This window comes from Rutilus rutilus (genome assembly GCF_951802725.1).
Source record: "Rutilus rutilus genome assembly, chromosome: 21".
Lineage (NCBI taxonomy): Eukaryota > Metazoa > Chordata > Actinopteri > Cypriniformes > Leuciscidae > Rutilus > Rutilus rutilus.
The window spans coordinates 12,501,903-12,527,573 of record NC_140226.1 but is presented as its reverse complement, the minus strand read 5'-3'; the positions used below and the strand labels follow the sequence as shown (position 1 = coordinate 12,527,573).

General features: G+C 38.8%; 1 protein-coding gene across 1 annotated transcript; it reads left to right on the top strand.

The window, feature by feature from the left end:
- Positions 1 to 4,875: 4,875 nt before the first annotated feature.
- Positions 4,876 to 24,927, top strand: ahctf1 (AT hook containing transcription factor 1). Its single transcript, XM_084394120.1, has 36 exons — positions 4,876 to 5,158; positions 8,201 to 8,326; positions 8,509 to 8,762; positions 9,249 to 9,429; positions 9,717 to 9,924; positions 10,718 to 10,834; positions 10,925 to 11,009; positions 11,131 to 11,281; positions 11,370 to 11,502; positions 11,633 to 11,814; positions 11,921 to 11,982; positions 12,065 to 12,193; positions 12,362 to 12,452; positions 12,981 to 13,070; positions 13,155 to 13,295; positions 13,406 to 13,510; positions 13,605 to 13,704; positions 13,847 to 13,970; positions 14,065 to 14,121; positions 14,237 to 14,383; positions 14,536 to 14,726; positions 14,825 to 14,969; positions 15,444 to 15,575; positions 15,696 to 15,843; positions 15,945 to 16,095; positions 16,209 to 16,316; positions 16,710 to 16,866; positions 18,905 to 19,120; positions 19,235 to 20,264; positions 20,731 to 20,830; positions 20,933 to 21,030; positions 21,120 to 21,373; positions 21,642 to 23,655; positions 23,746 to 23,852; positions 23,935 to 24,005; positions 24,438 to 24,927. The coding sequence occupies exons 2-36, from the start codon at positions 8,206 to 8,208 to the stop codon at positions 24,622 to 24,624; spliced, it is 7,587 nt and encodes a 2,528-aa protein (XP_084250246.1). The 5' UTR covers positions 4,876 to 5,158; positions 8,201 to 8,205; the 3' UTR covers positions 24,625 to 24,927.
- The last annotated feature ends 744 nt before the right edge of the window (positions 24,928 to 25,671 follow it).

Sequence of the window (25,671 nt, the reverse complement as noted above, 5' to 3'; positions counted from 1 at the left end):
AGGGAATTCCCTACTGGACCATGGCACAGTAAATTAACATTGCTTTGGGGTTGAAAAGGTCCTCTTTTACAGTTGGGGAAGCAGAAGCGGATACCATCGTCCAGCCCACCTCACACAACTCTGAGCCCAGAGCCCAGCTAGCCATCACCCTGCTGCACGGATACGACACCAGAGCCCACCGCAGACGGAGAGCTCGAGCATGCCGTGATTCACAAGCCATTCCTCGCCCAGCCTTCCTCTCCCACCTCCTCTTCCAAAATCAGCCAGTTCCCCAGTCCCGCCTCCGCTGGTTCCCTTCAGTCCCTTGGCTCCTCCTCTGACATCTCTCCATGGTGTGGATTAACCTCAGGTCTTCCAGTCTCCAACTTCGCCCAGGCAAACGGATTCACAGGCTTCAGCTCCAGCCGCTGATCTCGTCACTACACCTCTGCCTGTCGACCTATCGACTCTGCCTTGGCTCCACCCGAGACGATCGTTCTTGCGGTTCCACCGGGCTCTCTCGGGACCATCTGCGTCGCCTGCGTCCTCCTAATGTTGTATAAGGCAAATCTGCAGGACCAGCAGTTCTAGCAATGTGGTCTGTGAAGTTCAGTTGATCATCAATCGCAACTCCAAGGTTCCTAGCTGATCTTGATGGAGTTTTGGATGACGAACCTAGCTGAATGGAGAAGTTGTGGTGTAGTGTTGGGTTGGCCGGGACCACAAGCAGCTCTGTCTTCGCAAGGTTTAGTTGAAGGTGGTGGTCCTTCATCCAGCAAGAAATGTCTGTCAGGCAGGGTGAGATGCGAGCAGCTACTGTCGGATCCTCTGGTTGGAATGATAGGTTGTTGTGTGTCGTCAGCATAACAGTGATCGGAAAAACATGTTTCTGAATGACAGATGCTTGTGATGTCATATAGATGGAGAAGAGGAGTGGTCCAAGCACTGAGCCTGCACTATAATTCATCTTGCACTATAGGTGCAAGATGAATCAATATTTTGTCAGTCATTTTTGTGTATATCTGCTAAAAGTTAATCTGGTCAACCTTTAGAAGTATGAATGCATATAGGCGGCCTCAAAGATCACACAAGGACTAAAAGCCAGAAAATATTTCACAGGTCCTTTAAATGCAATAGCAAATACATTTTTTTTGTTAATATTCTTAAATTAATTTCTGTCAGTGATTTCTATTTTAATGCTCCTGCTCTCTCAGGATGAAATTTCACCTGTGACCTATAACCTTATTTAGCATGTGAGGCAGATGGATGTGAAAATTCTCCAATTCTTTGACTGTACATGATTTGGTCTCATTATTCAGCATTTGACACCCACTCTCACCACCCTCTCTTCTGAGTCACAGCCCTCCGCTGGCCTGTTCTTCATCTCAAAGTGCACGTCTCTCTTCCAGGCAGCCCACCTCCTCTTCGCCCCCTTTACATTTCGCATCCCCTGTTCACGCTTCTATAGACATACCATCTCCAGCGTTGTTTTGCCAACTCATTAACAAATGCTGACAGCAACTCCAAAGGCTCTCCAACTCTGACTCACTGGGTTTTTGTAATACTCTGAATGCATTTGTACATCATATATCATTTGAATAATGGTACACAAAACCATTACCATTAACACCGAGGTTATAGAAGTATTAATGCATCCTTCCAGGGATTCTTATTTATTCACTCTGACAAACCAGTGATGGGGAAGACGAGGATGTGTGGGGGAAGGGAAACGGGAATTGAAAAACCTTAGAGCTCCGTCTTTGCATGAAGTGGCCATAAGAAAAGGAAAAGGATAGAACACAGAGGAGAAAAGAAATAAAAGCAGGAGAGAGTGGAGAAAGAGAGAGTCTCCATTTGCCCTTTACTGAAAGGTGCAAAAATAAAATTAGGCTACAATAAGTGGTGTGAAAAAGGGACGACTGGGACAATAATATACATTTACATTTACATTTACATTTAGTCATTTAGCAGACGCTTTTATCCAAAGCGACTTACAAATCAGGACTAAATTAAGCGAGTCATCATGAAGAGGCAAAAAACAACAACAACGCAAGAAGTGCTCAAAATACGAAGTTCAGGCATTATTCAGAGTAGCCTAGCATAAGCATGATAAGTGAGGTTTTAAAGGGGAAAGGTTTTTTTTTTTTTATGAAGTTAGGTGCTCACGGAAGAGATGGGTTTTCAGCTGTTTTTTGAATGTTGTTAGGGATTCTGCATTCCGGATGAGGGTGGGGAGAGTGTTCCACCAGCATGGGATACAGTTCCAGACATATACCAACATATACATATACCAACATATACAGTTCCAGAGTGTGATAGATCTATCTATCTATCTATCTATCTATCTATCTATCTATCTATCTATCTATCTATCTATCTATCTATCTATCTATCTATCTATCTATCTATCTATCTATCTATCTATATTTGTGTAATTAAATACTGTATGTGTGTGTATATATATATATATATATATATAAATTTGTGTGTGTGTGTGTGTGTGTGTGTGTGTGTGTGTGTGTGTGTGTGTGTGTGTGTGTGTGTGTGTGTGTGCCATTTGTGGCAGTACCATGGCAGAGTGTTATGTAATCAGCATTATCAGATATAACTTTGATTTGTACTATGATACTGAATGCTGACACTATTACATATTATGCCATAGTATTTACCGTAGGCTGTGGTATTCCAAAATAATTAACAGGTATAAGGGGGTCTAAATTTGGGGTTTAAAATCTAATTTACTCTGGGAATGAACAGAATGTTTAAGGATTAACCAATAGAAATGAAGAACATTTAATAAAGTTTAATAAATAAGAAAGATTTAGCATTATGTGCCTAAACTATCATGGTGTAATCAGGGCATCATTTTCAGAAAGCTATTTTTTTCTATTATAAATATATTCCTATATTCCTAATGCTATTTTAATGTGAAGAAACACAAGTTCCAACCTTATCAAGTGATGTTTGCACATGAGACATGTTAGTGACTGACATCTAGTGTTCAAATGGAAGTAGTAGTTATCCAGGCAACTTCTAACATCTTAATTACAGTTTTCTCAATCGCTTTGGCACATTTCTTGAAACATTAACATTCTCTAAACTGTAAGTTCAACTGTCACAACTGCTCGCTGAACCGTCAGAACTCTAGTGCATGTCTGCAAAATGCAGTTACTCACCCAAAACATTTAATCCATGCTTCAAAGTAAAGTTATTGTGTCAGTATCGTGTGAGCCACACTGATCAAAATGTTTAGATCTTTTTTCACCATAGAAATATATGTGTTATATACAAATTTAGTTGACACTGTCTGTTTCTACATTAGTTTTGTCTAGCTGAATGTTCTTGTGTATCGCACTGAGCTTTTTAGATACAGATTTCAGGCACCAGGTAAAAATGTACTAAGAAAAGTCAATGAAAAAACTAAACAATATTATACTTGAAAATATCAATACTGTAGTACACAAAAAGAAAATGGACATTTGGTCACACTTTATATCAGATGTCTTTATCTACTATGTACTTACATCAAAAAATAAGTATGTACTTATTCATATTGTATTGCAAAACACTTGTGCTGCTGTTGAGATGGATACAGGTGGTTGGTGACAGATTTGGTGGATGTTTAAGGGTTACGGTGTAAGGGAAGGCTCAACAGTGTGATTACAGTAAAAACAATAATTGCATTGTATCAAATGATTCATTTACAGTTAATGTTACTGTAGTACAAAGATTAAAGACACCTAATTTAAAGTGGGACCAACCATTTTTATTTACACAACACATTTATTTTTGTAGAAATGTGTTACATGTAAACTATACAGTATGTCTTCCCCTAACACCACATATTCTTATCTTCCCATTACTCTTCCACAACAAGTTACACAATGTGTTTTGTCAGTTTATATATGTATAAACTATGAACTGATGTCGCTGTTTAGGGATTTAGACATTCCTGCAAGTTCGGAAATGGACCTGGTAATGGTGATTGTGCTGGGCAAACTCCATTTAGCCCACTGTATGCTTCTAAACTTGACTGATGTCAATATTTCATTTCAATGGCAGTTTAGCAGCCATTACACAAACATTCCATGTCATAGAAATGTATGGAATATTCATGCATGTCTGACAGATTTTGATCACTGAATGGATCATTTTTGCTTGTGAAGGCTCACACGATGAAATAATTTTTAGAGGTTTGACTTCAATTCATCAACTCAACAAGCCATGTGCATTTACATGTTGTGCAAATTGTAGACAATTGTATTTACTCTTTTGCACATATGTGCCAAAACACATGCAAATTGCTTAAATCAATAAGAACTCCAAATCTGATGTGAACAAGAAACAAATTGTTCAGAGACCTGACCTTATTGTTTTGAAAAAAAAAAAAAAAAGAAGTCTAATTTGACAGTTGAGCCAAAGCGATTGAGAAAAACTGTCATGGTACATTTACAAACACAATATATTTATTTAATATTTTCACAAAAACTGAGTAATTGAGAAGAACTAATCATTGAAATCACCAAGTATCGCTAATATGATATAAAACTATTTAATGTGCATAGTTACTGTCTTTTTTAAGTATTATTGTTATTATTATTAGAAGTGTTAGTTTTTTTTATATGAAGATATTTACTTAGCTAATTAATGAATTTATGAGTGGAAGAAAATTATTTTCACTGTGGGATTTAATATTAGGAAAAACAAACAATACAAAATCACGTCAAAAATGTTATTATTTGAACTGCTATAGTTTGATGATTATGAGAGATGCACTCACATCTTTTAATAAGTGACTTAAAAAACAAATGTGCAATCAAGGACAGGATAGAAAAACCGTTGTAATTCCCTGGTCAAGGGCAGCTGCTTAAGATCTCGCGATACTATTTGTGGCGCGGGATTTGGCTGAAGCAGATGAATGCGCAGTAGTCGTTCTGCAGCGCTGTGGAAATGGCGCCTGCGTTCAAGCAGCAGTAGTCGGCAGTTATAACGTTTTGCACTGAAGTCACTGGAATTTAAGTTTTCTCTTTGCCACTGCTTTAAAGTTCAACACAACTAGACTACGAGAGTTTATCCGTACGAACTGAGTCCGGATTATGACCGGAAAAGAGTTGCCACGAAAGTCGTGTTTGAAGTAACGTTATATCCAGTCTTCTTGAGGGCCGTCATCAGCGCGCAGGTACAACGCTGTTGTCTGGGATTTTTTTCAGCGATCTATGTCATATTATGATATTCTGTAGCATTGTACGTGTTTATGCGGCTCAAGCCGGTTTAACACTCATTTAAGTGGCTGCTTTGGTGTTAAAAGCGGTTGTGAGGTAGTCTCGAATTGTGACCGTTAGCTACAGTTAGCATGTGCGGCTAACCCGAAGGGCTCATGGTAACTGCGTGGGCTCAATTTACGCAAACAACACGGCTATTTACGAGACGCATGCTTTATTACACATCGCAGTAAGCCTTTTCAATTAATTAATGCCCCGTCGTCGTTGTAATTTGAATCTTTTGTATGTTTTTACGCGTGTTATGTGTTGCTGTTAACAGTAGCATTTCGTTGCTAGCGTGCTGTGGTTGACAGAACAGAAACTTTCCAGCAAAGGCTATTTTTCAGACCATGCAAAATGTACGTTTTATGTAAACCAGCTCTGAATGGACACTTTTATTTTGCCTGGAGAAGACGGCAGTATTTGTCAGCTATAATTTGAATGCACTTTGATGAGTTGGCTGCCAAGATTTTAAAGTAGCAGTGCACGTAATGACAAAGCATAACGTCCGGTTTATCGTAATATAAAGGAACAGAAATGGCTGCAGATACCAGTTTTAGTGTACTTGGTCTAGTATTGATTTGTATTAGGAATAAGTATTGAATAGAGCTGGGTTTGAGGTCGCGGTTTCGCCATGTGAGTCTCACGCATGGGTGGGACATGTATTCTGCGCGGGCACATGGATGAGTCCTATAGGCTGTATCTGTGTTTTCATTAGATGACCATCCTTTACCAGGGGGCACTGTTGCATGAGTCAAGGGTTTTAACTTTAATCGACCCAGACTGTAAGCAAACAGCCGTTATTTCATTTTATAATATCTTCAGTCAGATAATCATCAAATGTGCTTTTAAGTGGTTTAAAATGTTGTTGTTTTTTAATCATGGCATCTTTCACTAGAGTAATAGCTGTCCCTGTGGAATATCTTTTCCTAGTCTAGTAGACATACAGACTTTCAGTGTGTTTTTTTTCTTTCTAGATAGTGTTATCATGACTATGCCAGTGCCACATGTCTTGAAGCTGGTAAACATAAAAGCTATGTAAACATCTTGGCGTCTAAACTAGGATGATCAAGCGCATGTCCTAATAATTACGGTTTTTATCATTAATTTATTTTGAATTATTATTTTTTCTTTTATACAAATTCATAGTAATGCATTAATACCAGTTTAATTAGAGTATTATCTAGCGATTTTGCTTTTTTACTTCGAAAGCAAGCTAGGCTAAATGATAACAAACACAAGTCTTTAAAACCAAACTTTAAAATATGACTAATATTACCAAAAACTTTGAAAGAAAATCTGTTTATTTTCCAAATGTATCATGAACAATTCTTTGGACGGAATTCATTTTGTTTGGTGCAAACAATGTTTATTCTTATTTATTTATTTATTAATGTAATGTATTTATTTTATTTTTCCTTGATTGTAGTTTTGTTCATTGTTTTTGAGAATTAAGTCCTGTCCATGTTAGTTGCTTTCTACCAAACAGAGCTATTTTAGTATTATTTATATACTGCTAATATATATTAATATTTTGAATTGTCCTTTTATATATTTTCAGTTTTCATTTTAATTTAAGTTTTTGTAATTTAGTTATGTTCTCATGTCATTTTTATTAGTTTTATTAGTCATTTTTATATGTTGCTTTAATTTATTTTATTTTTTTAATTTTTAATTAGTTCTTCAACTTATTTCAGTTAGTTGCCAAGGCAACATTTATAACTTTCGTAAAGGTTTAAGGTGTTTTTTTAAAACTAATAAATATATTTTATTCCTTTTCAGCCATATTTCAATGACCAACACAGTTTCTAATAGTTTTTGTTTTAAGCCCTATTCGGACGGGACTAGTTTTCTAAATTATGTTTGAGTTACAATTTTTATCACTCAACTTCTGATTTCATGTACCGATACTAACATGAAAGATTCTGCAGACTAACATCTTCCTGTTTATTACAGAGGTGGGAGTGTGTTTTCTAGATGTTGCCATTACAGAAGGTCATGTGCTGTGCTGTATTACGTATTATTTATTCTTATTTTAATTTGTTATAAAAGCCCTATTTAAGTCAACTGAAGTGGCTGTTTATAATAAACCCACATAAGTGACCAGTAAAATCTCGTCAAGCATCTTATCTTACCTGACACTGATATTAAAATAGGTAGTTTTTGCAGTTTCTGCTATTTGGCTCTGGCTCTATTTATTAATTTTATTAAAAAAAATTTGTCGAATACCATCCATATTGAAATGAAAGCATGCCGAAGATTGGTGCGTAAACAGTAGCTCGGGTAGGTCAAAAAACACGAGGAGAAGTGTTAGGAGAATACAACCTCAGCAATCACAGACATTCGCATTCGGACGGGATTAGATTTCTCAGAGGATCGCTGAAAAAAAGTAGGTGATTTGTTCTGGTATTTTTACAGAGTTTGTATGAGAAAAACACACTTGGCAGATTCAGACGATTTTCTAACGTCCCCCTGAAAAACCAGTCCCGTCCGGCTTTAGTTAACAATAATAACGGAACATTCAGATAAAAAATTCGATTATATTCAGGTAAAAAGCGTTTGATTGGGTGTACAGCTTTTTAATTTATCCTAACTATGCACAAATACATGGTTAGTTAGTTGCATTTTATTAGACATAAAACTTAGACATTTTGGTAGGGGTTTATTCCCCCCTGGCTCTCTGACTATAAGCTCATCTGTACTCACCACTTGATCACGATTTTATTGTATGTTTGGAGGAAACACAAGTGTGCTGGACAACTGCTCCATTGGAGGCCCAAAAGAGCTGACAACTGCTGTAATGTAGGGGTTCTTTGTCCATAATGTTTTGAGTGTTATTTGAACATGATTTTTGTCCTAGGTTAAAACACATTCTGGTTTTGTTCCGTTTATTGAATTCTATTGTAATCCTGATGTTTCGGGGCTGGCAGATTGACTTTTCGCACGTGTTCTCTCTTCAGTAAGCATGCGTGACCTGGCAGCCCAAGTCACCAGCAGCTTGCTGCGCTTTCCAGAGGTAACGATAGACGCTCTGGGGGAGGATGAAGTTACGCTCGACTCTGTGCTGCATGGGAGATTTTCTGTTGGTGAGTTGTTTTACACTGTCTTGATGATCACAAGACACACATTTCAGGTTGGGGATGATTTAACTAATAATGGAATTATTAATTTCATTATCTTAACTATAATTTAGTAGTATTAATTTAATATGAGATGTATAAAATTTTCCTTTTATGTTTCACTGACATCTCTTCTTTCGTGTGTACAGGGAAAAGTGGACTGTCCTGGCTTGCCTGCGGACCTCAATTGGAGGTAGTCCATGCCATTTCTGGAGAGCGTTTCTCCGCCTACCGCTTCAGCGGGGTGTCGGAGCACCAGCCCACAGTGTTGTCTGTGCGGGACTTCTGCTGGCTGAAGCGGACAGGGCTGCTCATTGGTTTGGAGGAAGCGGAGGGCAGCATGTTGTGTCTGTATGATCTTGGTATCTCCCGTGTTGTTAAGGCTGTGGTCATCCCAGGCAGAGTGAGTGCAGTGTTATATTAGTATCATTGAGATACTGTTATAGTTTTTAATATTTTGAATTAGTTTTTATTTTTATATTTTTTTATTTTAGTTAGTTTTAGTAATTTTGTTGTGTTTTTGTCATCTTTATTTTTTTTAAATATATTTCTAAATAGTTTTTATTGACTTTTACTTCAATTTTAGCTACTTTAGTTTAACTAAACTAAATGAAAATGTTGACTTGCCGCCAGTTGCAGAAATGTTGAAATAAAATTAATTTATTTTAATTTATATAATTATTATTTTTTTAAGTAGCAGAAATGTTGTTTTAATTTATTTCAAGTTTTTAAATAATAACCCTGAATGATTGTAAACAGGGTTGTGTTGCTGAATCCTTTTATTATAAAATTTACCTTTCAAAAATGTCATAATGTTTCTTTTTCTTTTCTTTAATGACCCTACGGTGAATGATCAAGTGATTGAATAGAACATCTGCTTCTTCCACAGATCACAGCCATTGAGCCCCTGGTTAGCTACGGAGGGGCCAGTGCTAGCACACAGCATCTACATCAGAGTCTGCGCTGGTTCTTCGGTGTGGCTGCAGTGGTAACGGACGTTGGTCACGTTCTGCTGGTTGACCTCTGTCTGGATGACCTGTCCTGTAGTCAGAGTGAACTGGAGGCTTCAGGTGGGACTTTTTTTCAGTCAAAAACTATAATAGTTTAGGGGTGTCCAAACTCAGTCCTGAATAGCCTGTCATACTGTCATGTAGAGTTAGCTCCAACTTGTCTCAACACACCTGTCTGGAGGGTTCTAGAATGCCCAGTAAGACCTTGATTAACTGGTTCAGGTGTGTTTAATTGGGGTTGGAGCTACACTTAGTTTAACTTGTTGCTTTTTACTGTAGTAGTAGTAAGATAAAAAGATTCTAACTTTTTCATAATCTCAAACCATTTTCATTTGCTTTGGCTACAGATCTGGAGGTGGTCAATAAGTCTCCGTCTGAGATCCCTCGGTTAAGGGAGGGTGTGACGCAGCAGGGTAGACACCTGTGTCTGCAGCTCAGCAGCCCCACAGGGACTGGAGCAACAGCCCTGCAGTACATCCAACGCACCAACCAGCTCGCTGTCGGCTTTTCAGATGGCAACCTGCAGCTCTGGAACCTGAAGACCCTTAAAAAAGAGTGAGCGAAAGACTTAAAACAAGCTTGACTTGACTTTTTTTTTTGGTTGTTTTGGTACATTAAAAGAGGCATGAAATTAGCGGTCAACCAATATATCGTCAAGGCCGAAATGTCGGCATCGACTGATAAGGTTTTGTGTTTGGCCAATGATTCAAAAGTGAGACTTTTATTTGACAGCGCGCTTGTCTTTTAATTTGATGATGCTGAGAACGCCAGCTCCTGAGCACACAACGCACCCATTCTCCAACTTCATTAGTTTACGTTATTAGATAAAACTATTAAACAATAAAAAAGTAAACATTATACCAAAAAGCATTATAACATTTGGTTTTATAATTAATAGAAAGGCAAACACTGATACTTTCTCATTTACCATCAGCATTCAGTGAAAATACGCATTTATATATCTTAAATCTTGGAGTGTCAAAAAAACATTTAATTTCACAAACCGTGCAGACTTGGTCGAATCCAGCTCTAACATCTTCTGAGTGTGCATTTGTAGATGCGGACAGGGGAGTTCAGCTTCACTGGAGATGCATGATTGACAAACTTCAAATCCTTGATTTCAAACTCATATTTATGTAATTTTCGCTGTATGTAAGATCTGGGCATCGGCCATCAAAAAACCAGTGTCGGTCGACCACTACATGAAATCTATCTTTGATAATCAGTTTCGCTTGGATGTACGTAATGAAAGGGAAGAAAAGATATGTCACTACCACCGTTTCAACCTGACTTTAATGTATTGCTGCACCGGTGAATTTGTTTCTGAACGTGTCCTCTTGCTCTCCAGATATCACTCCCAGCTAGAGGGTGGCAGAGTGCCTGTCTATGCATTTACCTTCCAGGAGCCAGAAAATGACCCTCGGAACTGCTGCTATTTGTGGGCAGTGCAGTCTGCACAGGATCAGTAAGTTTGCTGTTTCATGTGCGCCTATCGACATCATCTGATTGTTTTGACTTTGTTCTGATTTTGTTTTGGCATATTTTGTCTTTGCAGGGAGGGGGATGTGGTCAGCCTCCATTTATTACAGCTGGCCTTTGGAGAGAGAAAGTGCTTGGCTTCAGGGAAAATTATTTATGAGGTACAGAGTTGTGTACGATTCTACATTTTCATAGATTTATTTGAATGTTGCACTGTCTTTATATCCATATACAATGTTTGCCAAAAACGATTCATTTTGTGTGTGATGTTTTGACTCTCAGGGTCTGGAGTATTGTGAGGAGCGTTACAGTCAGGACTTGAACGGTACAGCGTTTCCTCTGAGAGCTCAGGCCACCAATACCCGTTTGATCAGCTGTCAGACCATAGAAAAGTTTCGCCACCACCCTGATAGGGATGACAGCATGAATGAAGGTGCTTTTGCCTGTCCAAACCCGTATACTTTGCAGAGCGATTGATTTGACATATATTTTTGATAACATTTGTTTTTCTCTTTCTTTAGTGGCATCTCCTGATACAAGTGTGTCGGTTTTCAGCTGGCAAGTTAAATCTTATGGACAAGGCCAACCGACGACCTTCGTAGGTGTTTTTGACATTAACAGATGGTACCACGCTCAGATGCCAGATTCATTAAGGTGAGTATGCTTAGAGTAAAAGATGTGTAAATGCAGTCCGATATGTTGCAAGGGACATGCAACTTAAGTCCATGTTGCTGCATATAAACATGCAGCTTGGATTGAATTCCTTTTCTCTTTAACTGTCCAGAGCGGGCGAATCTTTACGGAACTGTCCATATCTGGCAGTGTGGTCTCTTGACTCAGTGATCGAGATTACAGCTTCCTTTTCTCTGTTGGACGTCCTGATTCATGAGCGCAGTCTAAGCAGGGGTCTGCCCTACACCTGCCCTCCACCGGAACAGTTCTTCAATCCCACCACCTACAACTTTGGCAAGACATGTTTATTTCATATACATTTTTTGCATATATAATGGCTGTGTTGTGTAACTCCATTAAATATTTAATAATCTTTAACTTTTTTTTCTATTTTATCTAGATGGAAGTTGTTTGCTTAATGCTGGAATTGTGCACTTTACTTGCTCTGGCTATCAGAAAGAGGTTAGATTTTGGCCCACTGTTTACTTCTCAATGCTGAGTCTTTATTAATCTGGTGCATTAAACTCTTACTGTTTACTCTCAGACCCTGAGCTATTTAAAGAAGGTGGCACCAAGTTTGGGTGACAGCATTTCTAATGGATACTCGCGCTGTCTCATGTCTGGCCTCCTGTCCTCTCGTCTGGCTGATGTCCAGCCCTCCAGCCTCTCACAGGTAACGCACCCTTTATTAAACATATTTCAGGAATAACTACACTAGTCTAATCTGTTTTCTTATTGACTAAATGGACTTCATCCACATGTAGTATTGCTGGTATCAGAATGGTTATTTATAGCTGTGATGCACGTTTTTTTAATTGAATGCCTTGTGATTTGAATTCAGGAAGAGCAGCTTGATGCCATTTTGTGCACTGCTGTGGAGACAAGCTCATTGGGACTCATAACTGGCTGTATTAAACAGTGGACCACTGAAGGTGAGGATGGGAGAAGTAAGGCTTTCGTAATCTATTAAAAACTTGTTTCATCACTGGTTACACTGCTGGTATACTGTAAACGCAGTTATTATTATTATTACGATTAATTATTATTATTATTATTATTATTATTATTACGATTAAATAAGTATGTGATTATATTTCAAAATTGACTTTATTTGTGTGGGCAAAGCAGAATTTTCAGCCGCCATTACTCCAGTCTTCAGTGTCACATGATCCTTCAGAAATATGCTGATATTCTGCTCAAACATTTCTTAATATTTTTATTATGAAGTTTAAGTTATTATATTTTTATATAAGATTTTTGAATGAAGAATTCTAAATAACAGCATTTATTTGAAATGGAAATATTTTGGGATGTTATAAATATCACTTTTGATCAATACAATGCATCCTTGCTGATTAGAAGTATTTATTTATTATTAGAAAAAAAAAAAAAAAATCATACTGACACGACCCAAACTTTTGAATAGTAAACTATTTCCTTTGGCACATTTCTGCACGCAGAGCAACCAGGTTCAGCCATCAATCTGCGCTATATACTGGAGTGGGCCTGGAATAAAGTTGTGCACACCAAAGAAGAACTGGATGAAATATGTGAGTTTCCTACACGCATTTCTCTCAATATGGTTGTATTGCAAATTGAACAGCGTTCTGATCGTGTGCTTTCTATGCATCCAGGTGCTCCGCTATTTGACAGCTTCGCAAACTTCACAGATCCCCAGACACTGCAGCTGCTACAGCACAGTCAGCGCTTGCTGGCAAACCTCAGCACCATTTTCCACTGTTTGCTAAATGAGGCTCAGGAGCTCACACAGAAAGGTGTCCGAGTATACACCAGTATACACACTGGTATATGTGAAGTTGAAAATCACTAGAATGACTGACTCTTTTTTTTTTTTTTTTTTTTTTTTTTTTTTGGTTACCTGCAGGGTTAATTGGACTCATGAACAAATGCATGGTGTCTAGCTTGATCTCCCAGTATGCTCAAGTGGTTTTGTGGTTCTGCCGGACAGGTCTTCTTCCAGAGGGTTCTGGTATGATCTTCTCCAAAGCTTTGCTTAGACTCTCTGTGATTTTAAACAAATCTGTGCATTGCATATGATGAACTCTGTGTTCTTCTGTCAACAGATGATGATGATGTGCTGCAGATATCAAGGCCCTTTTACAGTCATTCTATTATAAAGAATTACTACGTCGGCCAGAGGGAGGAGCTGAGGAGACTGGCCAAGTATGTTGCTGAATTTCTGAAGCACCAATTTTTTTTATTTTTTTTTCATAATAGTAATCATGTAATGTAATAAACATTCTTACTCATTTAGTCAAATTGTATCGGTGTAATAAGGCATAAAACAATCATTTTCTTCCAATAGGGACAAATGGTGTGCAGACTGCCTCCTGATTGATGGGCTTGTGAGTCAGTGTGGGGAACGCCTTACTGAACTTTGGAAAAGGGATGAGGGTGGAACAGGACACTATCCACCCCCATCACTTCATGTAAGTTAAGACTTTAAGAAGATAATGTGTTTAAACAACATTGTGCTCAGCTGTGCTGAATTTTCTGTGTTTTTTTGGTATGTCCCTGGTATAGGCTTTGCTGGATATTTACCTCCTGGAAAACATTGAAGAATCTGCCAAACATGCTATTGTATCCTTTTGTGGTTTATTTAGTACATTCTGTGCTTGCCAAAGTTGCCATAAATATTGTGCTTTTTGCTGCTGGTTCTAAAAGATTATTCCTTGACTCAGGAACCTTGACTTAGGTTATTTACTTGCTGCTGGATGTGATGTACTCATTTCCCAATAAAAGTGGGGCATCAGTGGAGTCTTTTCCCACAGCGTTCGCTATTCCCATTGGGTTAGTGAAACTGGTACAAGGCCTGTGGTTGCTAGATCATCATGATCATGAGGTATAAAAACCAGAACTTTCTCATTTATACTCTTATGCTAGTATTTTTAAAAGAAACTTAAATTTTTGGCTTGAATTATAAATGGTGATTATAAGAGGTGCAACATGATACTTGATGAATAATTTGTATTGAATGGTTCTCATCTCCCCCAGAGCTCTCTGGAGCTGCTGTTGCACCCAGCCACCAGTCATTCTCTGTGGAGCTGGCAGCATGAGCGTGTCCTGCAGGCTTTGATGTGCCAGCAGAAGCACAGCATCGCCCTGCGCTACCTGCATGTGATGAAGCCTCCCATGTGCACTACCAACCAAGCCAAGCTTTGCCTCTCTGTCCTGCTTTATAACAGGTATGAGTGTAGTGTACCATGTAATTAATATGTCAGCTTTGGGTGAGTTTAGTTGTATTTGCTAGACTCTTACTTTTGGTTTGTTTTTGGCTGGCCAGGTGTATTGTGGAGGCCTGGGCTTTGCTAAGGCAGCACTGTAATAAACTGAACATGGAAGAGATGATGAGGTTTCTTTTTGAGACCTGTCAGGAGCTGGGACTAATGAAAGAGCTGCTGAAGCTGCCCCTTGGACTTGTAGAACAGGTGTGTAAATCTCTACAACACTTAATATTTAATGGCTGTTAGAATGCAAAATAAATACTTTTATTCAGCAAGGACACAAACTTTGTCTATTTTTAAATCAAAGCTGTTCTTTTAAACATTCTACTCAGAGATCCTTGAACAAAATTTACTGTTTCATAAAAATATTAAGCAACTGTTTTCAACAATAGGAAATGTTTCTTGAGCACCAAATCAGCATATTAGAATGATTTCTGAAGGATCATGTGACGCATCAGTGATGGCTGCTTTGCCATCATAGGAATACATTTCTATTTTAATATAATTTAAAATGTGAAGTTATTTTAAATTGTAATGATATCTTACAGTATTACAGTTTTTACTGCATTTGACACATAAGAGCATAAGAGACTTTAAAAAAATAAGATCTTACCAACCCCAAACTTTTGAACAGAAGGATTAGCACTTTTGTTGTATAACTTTAATTCAAATGTGCAGGAGTGTTTGGAGCGGTTCCTTCAAAACACCGGAGGTTTCCAGAATCGGGAGCTTCTCATGGTCCACTACCTCCAGCAGGCAAATTATGTGCCTGCCCTTCAACTCAACCAGACCCTCAAATTGAACCTAGCAGTATGTCCAATTTCATATTAAAATCTACACATTTCATTTTCATAATTTAATGAAACTTTTATCATATTTATATTTCGTTTACAAATTTTTTATTTTTTTTATTTATTTATTAATATTCAGGCTGACAGGGATCCTAAAATGAAGGAAAGGTCAAACACAAGGAACTCCATTCTCAATCAGTATGGGAAGGTTCTTCCTCGGGTTCAACGGAAATTAGCCATTGAACGAGCAAAACCGTATCAACACCCTGCTACGATTCACAGAGAAGGTATCGATGATGGTCATCCTCACTGGGACGCAAGTGTAAGAACTTGACAGTTGTTGTTAGCAATTGACCTTAAATATGCTCTTCTCTTCTCTCACCACTAGTTAAAAGACCCCAGCCTCTGTCAACTGTTGCTAAACGTTCAGCCTCTGAAAATGTGATGACCAGAGCAGCCTTTATCAGTAATGTCCTCTCAAAGATAGAGGAAGTGTGGGCTGGCAAGAACACCACGCCTGAGTCATCTCCTTTCAAAAGGTACTATACTAAATAGTTTTTCCCAGCTTTCATTTTTTCCGTTTGTAAGTTATGAAATGTTTTCATTTTAAACCCTGTTCTGCACTGAATGTTTTGTTGGATTTCCTGTTCAGCCCCAAAGAGTCAGAGAAGCAAGTGCCTAGCCTATACCCTTCCTCCCCAAATCTACCCGAGGCTTTTGTAGGAACTCCCATCAACATGCTAACCAAACGAATGTCTAGGTAAAACAGACAAATACTGGTTTTATTGTTGTTTCTTGGGATAAATTTACATCTCAAAAGACACTATACACCTTATTTTTAACGTTGAAGTGAGCAAGGCCATTTGTAACTTAAATGTTCAAAGTCTTCCAGTGTCATTCGATTCCAGGTAATTTACCTGTACAAACACGGTTATGCTGCTTATTGCAAACTGGTATTTATCATATATTATTTTAATTTATCGTCATCATCAAACACTGGCATTTCTGGCATTAGCTTTACTGTTTATTGTACTTTTTACTTGTTTACATATAGCGGCTAATGAATTGGAAGGTTCGCACATTGAAAGAAAATAGCTTACTTCCAAATTGCAAAATAAGGTGGATGGTAACATTTCCTTTGCTTTGTCTCCAGGCTTCTGGATTTAGTTGTGCAGCCATCTTCCCAGAATTCTCCAGAGAGCTCAAATTTGCCTGGCACTCCTACAAGGTCTATTACCTCGTGGGCTGGCCCAAAGAGCGTCAGCAATGCTCCTGAGCTCAGTTTGCTGCAAACTCCTCAAGTGGTAAAGGTGAGACCCTATGGTTTTAAAACTTTGCACAAAACCTCACTGAAATGTTTGTGACTTCAGATTAAACATTCTGTATTAGGCTTGGGCGGTATTCGAATTTTGAAACCGTCAAACCGCCTCCCTGTTTTACCGGGGTATACGGTATTACCGTGACTAATTAAAAATTATGACATAATGGGCTCAGACGGCGTCACCAAACTGTTGGCTTGTGCCTACACCGTTCAGAAACTGAATGCCAGATCGGGCAAAAAAACAACAACAAAAAAATCAAGCCCAACCCCTGCACGTTGTGTCTGAGTCAGGCCGACAGCATTAACTGTTATTATGAGCCGGAGCCCACCATTATTCAACATAATACCTGTGTGCGTGCAACAAGCAAGAAGTGCCTTTGTAATCCGGTGACGCGTGTCCATTGATTTTTATTAATAAAACTTTTCTGCAAAGATGGAAGTTGACGATCGCATCTCTGTAGTGAACGCGCCTATAGAGAGAAATGCACATCATTACACAATCAGAGAGTGGCCTTTTTCTTTTCGTTTTGAATTGTTTCGTTTAAAGAAATTGACAATCGGCATCTGAACACTATAGAGAGACATGCACATCATGGATTACAGAGAGTAGGCTAGTCTATCTATTTATTTTCGTTTTGAATGGTTTCGTTTACTGAAATTGACGATCGCATCTCCGTATGAACGCGCCTAGAGAGAAATGCACATCGTGGATTACTTAGCCTAATCAGTGAGTAGCCTATTTCTTTCGTTTTGAATTGTTTCGTTTAAAGAAACTGACGATCGCATCTCCGCATGAACGCGCCTAGAGAGAAATGCACATCGTGGATTACTTAGCCTAATCAGTGAGTAGCCTATTTCTTTCGTTTTGAATTGTTTCGTTTAAAGAAACTGACGATCGCATCTCCGCATGAACGCGCCTAGAGAGAAATGCACATCGTGGATTACTTAGCCTAATCAGTGAGTAGCCTATTTCTTTCGTTTTGAATTGTTTCGTTTAAAGAAACTGACGATCGCCATCTCCGTATGAACGCGCCTAGAGAGAAATGCACATCGTGGATTACTTAGCCTAATCAGTGAGCCTATTTCTTTCGTTTTGAATTGTTTCGTTTAAAGAAACTGACGATCGCCATCTCTGTATGAACGCGCCTAGAGAGAAATGCACACCATTGATTAATCAGACTATATTTCTTTTCGTTTTGAATTGTTTCGTTTAATGAAATTGACGATCGCATCTCTGTATGAACGAGAGAAATGCACATCATGGATTACTTAGCCTAATCAGTGAGTTGCCTATTTCTTTCGTTTTTAATTGTTTCGTTTAAAGAAATTTCAAGCTTTATTTATTTGTCATGTCTGTGAGGCATAGCCTTTTTTATGAGATTTCAATGCAAGTGACAGCGGCATGCCCATCATGTCATGATTATATTAAATCCAGGCGTTTGGTTGATGAAAACTTTATAAAAATTTAGATACAATTTATACAAAACGAAATTCGTTTTAAAGAGGCCTTTTACAAAACTAAATTTATTGAAGTGGTCAAATCGTCTGACTCCCGATGCATCCCATCTTATTTGTGCTGTTCACTTTTCATAATCAACAAAGATGGAAAAAATAACATAATATTTTAACAAATACGAAACTTAATGCGCTTATGTATCCTGGCAGCAGTGTGGGCGGTTGTTTCGGAGATGCGACGTTAGAGGTGTTTACATCTCTCGCGGTCACCTTTTTATTGCACAATTTACAAATTGCCTCGTCAGTATTTACCGCCTCTCCCTTCTCATTTGGTTGGAACCAGAAATATTGCCAAACTGCAACCACACATAAGCATTTTTTAGGCAATAAATAAATTATATATATTATAGGCTATATAAGTGCCGGTAATGACGGTATTGAAACTGATACCGGTGCTATTTTAAGATTCCGCGGTATCCGATATTACCGTAATACCGCCCAACCCTATTCTGTATGTACTTCCTCAAGTGTTTTAAGAAATGTCATAAATCATAAACTTTTTTTTATTTTAGAGAGCTCGAGCTTTGGCGTCAGGCCCGGTTTTCTCAGCCTTCACTCCACAGTCTATTCTGAGGACTAGCTTACGTCCCACTCCTGTGGCCACCCCTTCTGCATCCCCGGGCAGATCAATCACTCCTCCTCTCCGCCCCAAAGAGAGCCGTATTACCTTCATAGAGGAGGCTGATTCTCCAGAAGTTCCCAAGAGCTCTGTCCACTGGAACAATGGGGTAACGTTTTTCCCACATCTAAAATCAAATGTCAAGTTTAGCTGCCATAGGAATAAGACTTAATGAAAATCTAACAGATTTTTGCAGTGGTAATATCATTGTGATTCTTTACAGATTGCGATTAACAGGGAGCTCAATACACCTAAGAGATCTTCCCCACCTCTTAAAACAATCAGTGATGCCTGGAGTGACCATTCAGATGCTGAAGAGGAAGTAGTAGATCTAAAGAGGACGAACATGCCCTCGTCTGAAGAGAAAGAGAATCCTGATGTAGAATCTGAGAGTGGCTCCTCTGTCAAAGAGATCCCTGCAGCGGAGTTCACACAAGTGCTTCCCACTCTTTTGCAACGGCCTAGTCTGGGGCAAGAAGCAAGTCTCATATCCAATCAATCCGATACCACTCTTGAGTTCCATGATGCTCCTGCTCCTGAGGATCTTATGGCAACTCTGAAAGAACATCAAGCAAACAACAGTATGGATCGGGAGGTCACCATAAGACTTCCAAACACTTCAGAGGAACATATGCCTCCTGTAGAACACATAACGACTTCAGAATTAGGCCTACCCTCTGTTGCATTGCCTGAGAAAGAGTTAAATATAGCTCAGGAAAATGATACCAAGGATGACTTGTCCAGTGGAGAGGGCCCTTCAGACACACAGGAAGGCCATAATGAGACTGAGGAGCTTGAGGTGCATGTTAAGATTGAGAATGATCTTGTGAGGGAAGCAACTGAGGAGCAGCTTAAGGAAACTTCAGAGGCTCAGGTTCTCAAACCAGATGTGGTTATGGAACCAGAGCTTGTTCTTCCAGTTCAGGAACCAAGCTTAGACTCTTTAACTGAGATTTTAGAGTATCCAGAGATCCAGGAACCAACAGATGCTGAAGAGTCATTGAACACATCCTCGATTTTTGTTGAAGCTCTCAGTGTTCCTCCTACTTTAGAGCCTGTAAACCAGTCCATGGAAGAAAATGATACTGTTAGTGAACCAGCTGTCACCAAGGTATCAGAGACCGTACCAGAAGAACTGATCTGTGAGGCCTCTGTGTCTGAGATTCCAGTGGTCGAGTTGGTGAACCATGAACAAATGATTAGTGAACCTGAGATCAATGAAGAATGTGTAGAGGAATCTATGGAAACCTCAGGTAGTTAAAAAGTATTTATTCCTTAACACACAATACTATTCAAAAGCTTGGGCTAAGTAAGTTATTAAATGTTGTTTTTATTTTATTAAATTGCTCAAAAGTGACAGACATTTATAAGGTTAGAAAATATTTATATTTCAAAATATTGCTGTTCTTTTGAACTTTCCATTCATCAAAGAATCCCCCCCCCCAAAAAAAACTCAGATAGCTTTGCCATCACACAAGTAAATAATGTTTTAAAATAGAAAATATATATTTTAAATCGTAATATTTCACAATATTACTACTTTTACTGTTTTTTATTTTATTATTTTTATTATTTTTAAATGCAGCCTTGTTGAGCATAAGAGACTTTTCAAATTAAAAAATCTTACCAACCCCACATTTTTTAATGGTATTGTAACTCCTGTTTTCTGTAATGAAAGATAACTGCTAGGAAATAAATGTATAAACATTTATATTGTAGATTTGGATGCCTTTGTGGAACAGCATTTATTTGGCCCAGATCATTCTCCATCTTTGACCCGGTCCAGTATTAGGGAAGTCTCAGAGGAATCTCTCAAAAGGTACTTGTCTATCATGTTTCTGGTGTGCTGCATTGCATATGTTTCACATGTCTTGCCATTTTGCCTTTCGTGACTTTTGTTTGTGCTGTGTACATCCTATAGTGAAACAGCTTGTGACATTAAGGAAGTTCAGCCCACTGAAGAGAATGCAGCCGATTTGAAAACACAGACATCAGAATCTGCTTCCTCAGAGTCCAGATGTAATTACATGTCAATTCAGCATTTTAGACAGATAATGTCTTTAAATAACATTGTAATAATCCAAATGTAATCTCAATTTTTCCTATAGCTGTAGTTAGCTTAAATGACACTGATGAGCTCACCAGTGCCGAATCTTCAGAGGATGAAGAGGACTCTGGAGATGAGAAGGTGGAGGACTCTGGAAGTGAGGTTGAGATTATAAAAGAAGTAAAGGGTAATGGCAGGAGTAACCACCAGCCTTCTCCTGCCCTTTACATGGAGGAACTTCCACCAAATGAGCAGTACCTCCAGGATCAAGCCAATGCAGTTCTGTCACTGGTCACACCTGAGGCAGAACTAAAAGTGAGTGCACCATTGAAGCCTTATTTTGATGTTAAAACAAATCTCATGCACTGTCCTAACCAGGTGAAATGTGACAAGTTTAATTTAGCATTTTGCATATCAAGCTAAATGACTGGCAGAATGTCTTCAATTCAAGTCTATTTGTATAGCGCTTTTCACAATACATATTGCTTCAAAGCAGCTTTACAGAAAATACTTGTTTCAATGTTATAATTATAAATGTGTTGTACACAGATTCATTCTACCATTCTGGCTTTTTGTTCTGCAGGTTCTAGACACTGACATGCCAGAGGGTGAAGGGGTAATGGTTGGCCTTGGCACTGCAGATCTAGATGAGGAAGATGCTATGTGTTATACTGAGCTTAAGGCATCCACCACTCTCCTGGTGCCTGTAGAGCTGGCTGAGGAACAGCAAACACATCTTCTAGAAGGAGGCACTTTAGAGACCCTCAGCAGTGCACCAGATGGTACACAGCCAGAAGACTCGGACAGCTTCACGCTTATGCTTGATCCAGATGTTGAGGAACTGCCTGACGCTTCAGAGTTGGACCACAATGCAGTTTTGCTACCTCTACATGAGCCAGAAGAGCCACAGGATGTGGATAATCAGCTTACAGCTAACTCTGAGGTTTTCATCTTGGATCATACTGTTCAAGTTCCAGACAACAAATTGGAAGAAGTAAAAGACTTGGTATCAGACATTGAACCTGTTGTCACTGGTGTCACTAAAATTGAAGCGCAACCAGGTGAGGTCCTCCAGACAGTGGAACAAGTGATCACACCACAAGCAGAAACTTCTCAAGAAACAAAAGGTCTTTCCAATGGTGAAAGTCCAGAATTGGGTCCTGCTGATGTTCAGGAAGAATCACATACCCCTCTTCATGGGGAAGTATTGGAGTCTTCTGCACCAGAGAATGTGTTGCTTTCAGAAGAGCATTTAGGGAAGGTCAATGAAGTTTCTGCATTGGACACAGAGGTGTCAAACATTGCAAAAGACAATATAACTGAACCTATCCAAATAGACACTACACCCTTATTGGCCGAAGAACTTGAGGAACTTTCCACGACGAAACAATTGGCAAGGCCGAAGTCACCAGGAAGGCCAAAGTCGCCAGGAAGACCCAAGTCACCTGCAAGAACAAAAGTCGAAAGATCTGGAAAAGATACAGAGGAAATTTTGGAGAACGCTAAGGAGGTGCTGCGCAGCCCGTCACGGAGGACAAGGAAAACCGTAACATTCCCTGTACCCAATCTTGATGTGGAGAAAGATCTTACTGAAGAAGAACAAATGGATTCTCAAGTACCTTCTACACCAAGACGTGTTACAAGGAGTGGCAAGCAGCTGCAAGACTGTCAAGTTCCTGTTACACCCAGAAGAAGCACAAGAAAAGCAGATGCAGAACAGCACGCTAATGAGAATGACCAAGACATGCCTCCTGAGAAAGCATCAAAGCCTGCAAGTCCAGCACGAAAGACCCCACAGAAAGCTACACCTAGGAAAGGATCCCGAAGAACCAGGAACACAGTGGTTGATGATGATGATGAGGCCCTATCCACTGATCCCGTTCCCAGTGATGACTCAGAAACACAGGCCAGACAGAGTACCAGAAAACTCCAAGCACCAATTGTTGAAGTTCCAGAAACTCATCAAGAAGTCCCAGAGGAGATGGTAGAGCCTGCCAAAGCACAAAGTAGTCCTAGTAGGTTTACTCGCAAGTCTACCCGAGGTCTAGCAATAGAACGTTTCCAGCAGGATCCTGCAGGAGATGCCATGACTAAAAATCAAACTTTTAAAACTCCTCCAAGAAGCAGGAGGAAGACCGTGGCCAGCACTGCAGAGAAAGCAAACAATGCAACCTTTATTGATGATGCACAACTTCAGAGTGTTTCTAGGCGCCTTACGAGAAGCCGGCACTGGAATCAAGGAGAGGACCTTGGCAAAGAAATGCCAGATTTGATTCCCTTGGAAGTAGAAACCCAAACTCTTCAGGCTGATGCTCTTGTAGAGCGACTCAAAAATGAGGAAGCCAGCGAAGAGAGTGTTCCAGTTGTAACTGAAATTATACATGCCAAGAGAAAAACCACTAGATCTGCAGCAGTTAATGAAACTCAAAATGCAGACATTGAAGAATCTAAATTGGTGGTGTCTGACGAAATGCAGGAACATGCAAGCAAGTCACTTGAAAGTGCTAGACGTACACGAGTAAGCAAGGTGTCTGAACAAAACTCTATGACTGTTGGCAATTCAGTTACTCCAATAGCTGACCTGAAAAGAACAAGAGGTAGGCAATATTGTAATGCCTCTCTTTGCAGTAAGTTACAACACTTTAATGTGCCTTCAATTAAATTTATCTGAAATCCTTTCATTATAGCAAGGAGAAAAGGATCTGTACAAAATGAAGTTGAAGTTCCAGAAATGTTGTCTCCTGTACCTCAAACAAAGGCCTCAGGAGATGAAACTGATTCTCAATCCAAAGAGGTATACAGCATCCTAAGTACCAAACCAATTGTTTAATTTTCGCTGGATCACACTTTAAAATTCAAAATGTCTTTTGTTGTAGGACAATGGCCCTGTAGATTATGTTGCAGTTGAAACTGAGGTTGTGAAGCCCAGAAAGAAGAGAACAACCAGGTGAATTGTCCATGTTGCATGTAGTCCTATTGCTATTGTGATATTGTCCATGTTGCATGTAGTCCTATTGCTATTGTGATATAAGAAGGATATTTACATGCACTGTATAGTCAAGCTACAATCTTAATCTCCCTGTCCGAGTATAAATGAGATCAACTACAAGATGTGCAGTTTTATAATTGATACAGACTACCTTGCTTCTGGTTTGTTACGCAATTGTAGTCTGATTCACTGGGTAAATATGAGCTACAATCATATCTAAATCTGTTTGTCCAACTTTTCTAATATCGAACTATTGCAATTTCAGACTAAAGAGTTTACATGACCTTTTAAAAAGACAAATTATGAAGACTGAACTTTTAAAGTACATGTGAATGTTCTGACTGGTCTTAGATTATCATACCCTAATTAATTCCTGTTTTCTTTTAACAGAACAAAAGCTGCCCCAGAACCTCCACCTCCAGTTGAGATCAGTTTTCTTTCTCCCCTCGCTAGTCCCGCCGAATCGATAGCTAGAACCGAAGAGAAGGAAACCCCTTCACTGAGGATGAACCTACGCCGCAAACGCATGATGGATGCCATATTTCCTAAACCTGTGACAAGGAGGAAGAAGCTTTGATTGTGGACTCTTTGACTGGACTCATTTCCCAATGCACTTCATGTGCATTTTTGTTTTATGCTCTCCTTGTTTCTTAAGAGCTCTGCAACCTGCTGTTTTTCAATCAATGGATAATGTTTGGAATAAATAATCTAATTTGGGATAAATAATTTTGTACGATAAATTATGCCGTTTACAGTAAGGGGCACTGAGGGACTTGAGCACCAAAAGAGAGATGGTTTAGTTTTTAAATGTTTCTACTAATTGATGCAAATGTAAATAGCCTTTTAGGTATGTTATAAATAAAAATTTGATACTTGTGAATTTTGTTGCTTGTTTTGTTTACAGGAAAGATTGTGGAACATGTAAAGTTATAGCAAACAATTATAAGATTTATGGTTGTACCACTTGGGTGATAATTCATAAACATGAATAATTTAAATTGGTTAAGTGTTATAAAATCATCCATATTACATGGGTGGACTTCTTGCTTTGATGCTTGGCACATGGTCTCCTCTATCTTGAGGTCTTTAACAGGTGAACATAGTTTGTTCATTGCAGACAATAATGTACATTTATTTTCCTTCAAATACATGCATTTTATTTTGAACAACATTGTGAACTTATTTGTAATGCCTGTTTGCTTTCAAATACAGAACACGAATTTACAATCTTGATGTATTGTAGTTCTTCAGAGGTACTGATTCAACCATTTTACTGTTTTCCTGCAAAAAATAAAAGACCTTAAAATGACTTGTAACCAAGATGCAATATACTGTATGTATAGTGGTTTTATAATAGCACTGCTAGTAGTATGTTGATTGTAGTTGGCAGGGCGTTGCAATGAGGTTACTAAGGTTATACAAGTCATTTTAGTGTGTTTTGGGTTGCTCTTTCCTTGCCCAAGTCAACCCTAAGTATAAGCAACACAAGAAATAGCTAGCAATCACCACTTACAACCAGCAATTATACAAACAGCTGTTGAATACAAGGCCAAGAAACTCTTCATCTAAGTAGCTAGAGTGTCCTAAATGAGGCATGGCTAAAGAGCCCTTCATTCTAAGGTTT

What these genes read in the sequence shown, in the direction of transcription:
- ahctf1 (XM_084394120.1), top strand. Translation starts at nt 8,206, where the DNA reads ATGCGTGACCTGGCAGCCCAAGTCACCAGCAGCTTGCTGCGCTTTCCA. An exon ending in GGATGACAGCATGAATGAAG is followed by an intron (nt 11,282 to 11,369) that starts GTGCTTTTGCCT and finishes CTCTTTCTTTAG; the next exon opens with TGGCATCTCCTGATACAAGT. An exon ending in TCTTCTTCCAGAGGGTTCTG is followed by an intron (nt 13,511 to 13,604) that starts GTATGATCTTCT and finishes TTCTGTCAACAG; the next exon opens with ATGATGATGATGTGCTGCAG.